The sequence below is a fragment of the Phyllostomus hastatus genome, unplaced genomic scaffold (genome assembly GCF_019186645.2).
Source record: "Phyllostomus hastatus isolate PE091 unplaced genomic scaffold, TTU_PhHast_1.1 phas_contig_29, whole genome shotgun sequence".
Classification (NCBI taxonomy): domain Eukaryota; kingdom Metazoa; phylum Chordata; class Mammalia; order Chiroptera; family Phyllostomidae; genus Phyllostomus; species Phyllostomus hastatus.
Window position 1 is genome coordinate 4300922 of NW_025333835.1, and position 5975 is coordinate 4306896.

General features: G+C 37.6%; 1 protein-coding gene across 1 annotated transcript; it reads right to left on the reverse strand.

Annotated features, from left to right (window-relative positions):
* Positions 1-283: 283 nt before the first annotated feature.
* FAM216B (family with sequence similarity 216 member B) lies at positions 284-5285 on the reverse strand. Its single transcript, XM_045839304.1, has 3 exons — positions 5190-5285; positions 2148-2268; positions 284-441 (listed from the first exon to the last, which is right to left on the reverse strand). Exons 1-3 carry the CDS (start codon positions 5283-5285, stop codon positions 284-286), a joined length of 375 nt encoding a protein of 124 aa, XP_045695260.1.
* Positions 5286-5975: the final 690 nt, after the last annotated feature.

Below are 5975 nucleotides of genomic sequence, written 5' to 3' on the forward strand. Positions count from 1 at the left end.
CTTTGAATGCTTCAAAAGTCATTTTAGTCTATAGGTATGTCAAGTAAAAGGACTTCTCAATGTGTTTTTCCTGGTAAAATGCAATGTGTTTTTGCTGGGTTTTGCACGGGAAAAAGATTATTTTTACTTGTGGGTTTGTATTAGAAGATTTATTTATGCTCATTTACAAATATACACTCAGTACTCACTAGATGCCAGAAGTCCATGAGCATACTGCCTGTTTTAGACCTTGTGCCAAGTCTTGGCTCCTGAGGGATCAGAGCCTTGCACTTTTGGCTCTGGGTCAGACCACAGACACAGGGACTGCTGGTAGCCATGTTCTTGTCATGGCTGAAGCCTTCCAGGGGATGGCTCTTTGCGGAGCTTCCTTGGCTGAGGCTTTGTTGGTTGAATCTCCTAAGTACAGCATATAAGCCAAGGCCTCCTGCTGAGTAATATAACCTAGGGGAAAGAAATAAGAGAGACTTTAAGGTTAATGGTTTTACAAAACAAATAAGCAAAAATCACTGCAAATATTCAGATTCACAAAATTTCTTCTACTTGTGTTTAGCACACCCAGATTTTTATGATTTTTGAAGACAGGAAGTATATTTCTTCTTTTGCATTACTCATTCAGTAAATTAATACATAGCTATTGATTATCATGACAGATCATTTGGAGAGGGGCTTGAGCCATGAAAAACCTTCATCTGAATTGTTGATCAGTATTAAAACTTTCTTCCGACCAGAAGCAGATATATTCAGCCTTTATGTGTTACTACAGTACAGTCTGCAGATCACTTACACAGTTGTCTGGCTAAGACCACTTTTCATGATGCTTTTTAAAAATGAAGATTTCTGGTTCCACTCCAGATATCTTTGAATCATAAATTCAAAAAGTTAGGCCTGGAAATCTGCATTTTAATAACATACACAGTTGGATTTTATGTGCACTAAACATTGAATATTCTGCTTCTAGGTTCATTGGCTTCTAAGCAATTTTATTCTGCAAACAAAGCTACCAGGTGATGTTTCTGCAACATTTCAATCATTGGGAACAGCTGAATCCTTGCTCTGCTATTTACTAGTTATATGATCCTAGTCAAGTTATTTAACTTACCATGTCTCAATTTTCTCTTCTGTAAAATGTGGGTTATAAAGGCATCTACCACGTGGACATGCTTGTGTTTTTATAAGACAATACAAGCAAATATAAGCAAAGTACTTAGAATAATTGCTGAAACATAGGAAGACCTAATAAGAGATAACTACTGTTATTGTTTTTGTTATTGAATCACTTGCAGAAAATATGTTTTCCTTTTGTGCAAATACAGAAACAATAATATAAGTAGATGTGCTAGTGCCAAGTGAGTAGTTTAGAAAAAAATGATAGTAAATAAAGTTCTATGGGAGTTAGGAGAAGAGTATAATAGAGAGGAGCTGAAGACTGAAAACATTTTTGAAAGAAAAAAGATTTAATAACAATTATATCTTTCTGTAGGTTGTTACTTATGATCTATGAAGGTCTTTCAGAACCATTATTTCATTTATGCTTCATAAAATCCCATGAGGTTCATAGGAGAAGAGAAACAGTGGGGCATGGGAAAGAGAGTGCACAATCTTTTCAGGTGATGGTCCTAACTGACATTTACTATCTGTGTGAGCTTGATCAGGTTATATACCTGCCTGACCAAAATTTCCCACAATTGTAACATGGGGAGAAATGAGAGAGCAAGCATAGAACTCCAAGAACAATGTCTGGAACATGGTAAATGCTCAGCAATACAAATATTCCTTTTGTGAGTAAACTACGTCTCTGAGTTTACGCAATCAGCAAGGGGCTGGCTGAGCTGTGTTTTTTAGCTTAGGCCAGCTGCTTGAGGCCATGGCTGTTTCTACTACATCAAGTTCCTGTAAATCTCAGAGTTGTTGATATTTTACAACAATCCACCCTCCAATTTCTTTAAACCCTCTTAATTTACCCATAAAACCTTCCTTTCTTTTGTCAGGGATAATGATTTTTAAACTTGGCCTGCTGACCACATTGATAAAACAGCTTGTTGGCAGAGGCCATTCTACTCAAATTTGTATCAGGAAACTTGACTTCTGGCTGCAGTGCACAAGTCCTTTCTTGAGGTGCTTGGTCCAGGTCAGGTAGTTAAACTTACCAAGCAGTTGCTGGTGCCGAAGGCTGTGAATATATCGGGTCTGCAGGGCCTCCCACTGGGGCCTGGAGTTGTAAATCCTCATGATGCTGTAAAAGTAGCGCTGCTGCCCACAGGTTAGGTCCTGTCAGAGCACAGCAGGTGACATTGATGAATTGGTGGAGTTTACAGAATTAAGAGTGTCATGTATTCAAAGTTGACTTCCTCTGAAGTAAGATGCTTCTCTCTCCCCTTTCTTTCTTGCTCTCTCTCTATATATAATATATACACTATATATAATATATACACTATATATATATACACACATATATATATCAATTAGAAAACAACAATTGGGTAGTTGTTCCTTAGTTTACTTAAAAAATCTTTCACTGGCCTGTATAAAGGTGAAGTGTCTAAGATTCTAGGTAAGTAGGTCAAAGTTTTGGGTGGACGGAGATCCAAGGATTTTTCAGTTTTTATTGATCTATTATAGTCCTTGTTGAGAAAGGCAGGTTGTGAGAATCTACCCAGGTCTGGAAGTATGCCAGGCCTCTACACGGGTAAAAGAGAACTTTCCACTGAAAGTTGTCAGTAAGCAGGGAGTATAGGTAGATGAACAGACTCACAATGTGGTAGAGGTTCAACAGAAGGAAAATAAACTCTGCCTGCACAGTCAAGGAAACTCCCTAAATGAGATGATCAACACGTGTAGACTTAAGGGTGAATAAGAAGTCCTTAAGGGGTTAGAATCCTGGTTTTAAAAGGCATCAACATCACCTGGTACTTGTTTGAAATGCACATTCTCAGGCCTAAAGAGTCAGAAACTCTGGGTTGGGTCCAGCACTCTGAGCTTTAACAAGTCCTCTAGGTGATCATGATGCATGTATGCTAGAACTGGAGAACCAGGGGAGCACAAGACAAAGAAGGTAGAAAGTAGTACAATTTCTTTTATAGGCACAACATATTTAGATATATTGGGAAGCAGACTTTTTTTTTTACTTTAACCAGAAAGTGGAGTCTGAGTTGAAAAAGGCTGCAGCATTAGACAGGGGAAGGTCATGGAAAACTTTTCATGCCTTGTTAAGAATTTAAAGATTACCCTTTTTTATAAGGAACCATTGATGGTCTTTATTTAAGGCAGTGCTTCTTAACAGTGTGATTTTGACCCTCAAGAGACATTTGGGAATGTCTGGGGAAATCTTTAGTTGTCACAAATGGTGAGAGGGAGAAGGGATGCTACTGGTATTTGGTCGACAGAGGCCAGTGATGCTGCTGAACATCCTACAGTGCATGAGACAGCATCCAGTTCTTACAACAAAGAATTATCCAGCCCAAAATGTTACACATTTAAGCTGACCAAATTTGCATCTTGGAAAGATCACGGAGAAGGAGCTCACAGGAAGATGAGCCACTGGTGTGGAGATGATTTGGAGGGCTGTCATCTATGCTAGGGAGAAGCAGAAAGGGCTTGGGCTTCCAGTCAGGGACAAATACCATATGATCTCACTTGTATGTGGAATCTAATGAAAAATGTAAACTAACAAAATAGAAACAGAGGCATGGACTCATGGAACAGACTGACAGCTGTCAGAGGGGAAAAGGGAGGTAGGGACTGGATAAAAGAAGGTGAAGGTGAGGCAAGACAGTGAGAAGCTAGGGTTCCTTGATAAGTGGAATAAGGGAAAATGAGACAAAATAATAAACAAGGCCTAACAATTTGAGCAATTTACAGCCAGCTAATGAATCACAAGGTTTTATCTTTCCTAACCAAGGATAGTAAGGAGCAAATGATCTATACACTCCAGACTGTCCCAGGGCAGAACAGTCTTAGTCCCAGTCCTTCCTTAATTATGTTCTTTAAAAATAAAACTAACCAGAAAAATAACCCTGGCCCCTCTATACACACATTTTGATGAACAAGTTGAAGGACACACCTGGAAAGCTAATGAATATTCTAAGAGCCTCCCCTGAGATCTCCCCTAAAATTCCAATTGTTTCCAAAGAAAGATAAAAAGCCTCAAGACAACCAATCCACTTCACATTTTCCCTCCCTGGAGGACCCATCACCTTTCCCTTACCCCCACTTCTTCCCCTACAGGCTTGCATCTCCCAAACTCTAAGGGATCCCAGGAAACTTGCAACCAGGGAAGAAATGGGCAGTAGCAGCTCATCCTGGCTTACTCCCTGAACCTGTCTCTGAGGACCCCTTTTTCTCTGACTTCCCAGTGAGCTCACTTCTTTAACTGTGACTTCTATTTCTATTTCTTCCTATGTAATAAATCTAAACTTAAAGTAATTATTTATAAAAATGACTTTGTTAGAAATTTTGTTTGGAGTTGAAATATGTGAGCCAGTTTTTTTTTTTTTTTTGAAGTCTAGAGATCTTAAACTCAAAAAATATATACAGGGTGAAAGCAAAGCCAAGTACTTCAAAATTTGAGACATCATTTCAGCTTTACAGTTTCTGAATTACATCTTTTAAAAGATAATATATTTGAAGGAAATGAATTACTAATTAACTCTTTTCAAATGACTGAGAAAAATATAATGTGAAAATTCCAAGCCAATTTCAAGAGCAGAGCTCAAAAATGCAATGGGAGTTTCCATTATATTACATAAAACTGTAAAAGTTATAGTTTTGCTGAATAAGAACAAAAAGCCTACTTCTTTTTCTTAGTATAACTGTCAAATTCCAAAATAAGAAGTAACAGTAACATTTCTAATACTCTTATTTAGTTGCTCATTCCTCCTTCAGGGGATGGCAGAGAACTGAAATTTTGACAGAGTATTTATGAGAATGACTTGAACTAATTTTGACTGAAAGGAGCTAACAGCTTTGTAGCAGGGAACCAGAGTGTGGTCAGTCAGTGTCCCATCACTGGTCCCATCACTGGTGTGGGTAATCCACACTCATTCACTCTCCCACACACTTCCAGCACACCGGGAGGGCCTACACTGGGCCCATTGTTCTTGCTACTTCTGGGTAAACAAAGACATGAAAATTCCTCAAGCCTTGAAGGAGACACAGACAGGGCCTTTTCATCTGTGAATAATATGTTGTACCTTCAGTAATGACATGTCAGCAGAGGGAGGGACTCGAATGCAAGGAATCTGTGGAATAGTCTGAAGTTTTTGTTGTCTTTTCTGTTTTTCTCCCATTCTTTATCCTGTACCTCCAAGGAACAACAAAGCATAGCATAAAATTGTATTTTGTTCAACAAATTTTGGGAATGTACCTAAGTAAATAAGTAAGCAAGTAAATAAACAAGTAAATAAATGTTATTTGCTTTAAGGGATAAGAAATTTTCTCACACGTTTCCTAGTAAATGGATTTCACCAGATCACTTAGTTCTGTGCTTTCCCCTGTTCTCATCATTTTTTATAGGAGGAGTAATTCAGAGCCCTGTGTGTCTCTGCTGTACACTGGGCTTGGAGGACATGGGTTGTAGAGCCATACAATTCCACAACAGTTGCTACTTGATAATTTTAAACAATATTTAGTATCTTCTCTGATTCTAAAATTAATTGGTGTCATTATGAAAAATTTAAAAAATGAAAAATTAAATAAAATAATACAACACCAACCATAACTTAACTTTCCATTACTATTGTGAGCATTTGATTGATTTCTTTTTATTAAGTTTTCTGTGTACATTGTGTGTGATTTTAGAGAAGGTCAGTCATAGTTTATGTGTTGGGTACTTTTTCCAACTTATTAAATATCCTTTAAAATATGACTTTTAGTGACACTATAGTATACTTTTACTTAATTCTCCATTTCTTGCAATTTTAGATTTGCAATTTTATAGCTCTATACTAAAAAAGCAACTAGTAAATCTAGTCACATTT

Bases quoted from the DNA above. Each gene is read 5' to 3' on its own strand.
- FAM216B (XM_045839304.1), bottom strand. From the start codon at position 5,285: ATGGGAGAAAAACAGAAAAGACAACAAAAACTTCAGACTATTCCACAG. The intron at 2,269-5,189 runs GTACAACATATT...GTGCTCTGACAG, and splicing joins CTGACATGTCATTACTGAAG to GACCTAACCTGTGGGCAGCA. The intron at 442-2,147 runs GTAAGTTTAACT...TCTTTCCCCTAG, and splicing joins TCGGCACCAGCAACTGCTTG to GTTATATTACTCAGCAGGAG.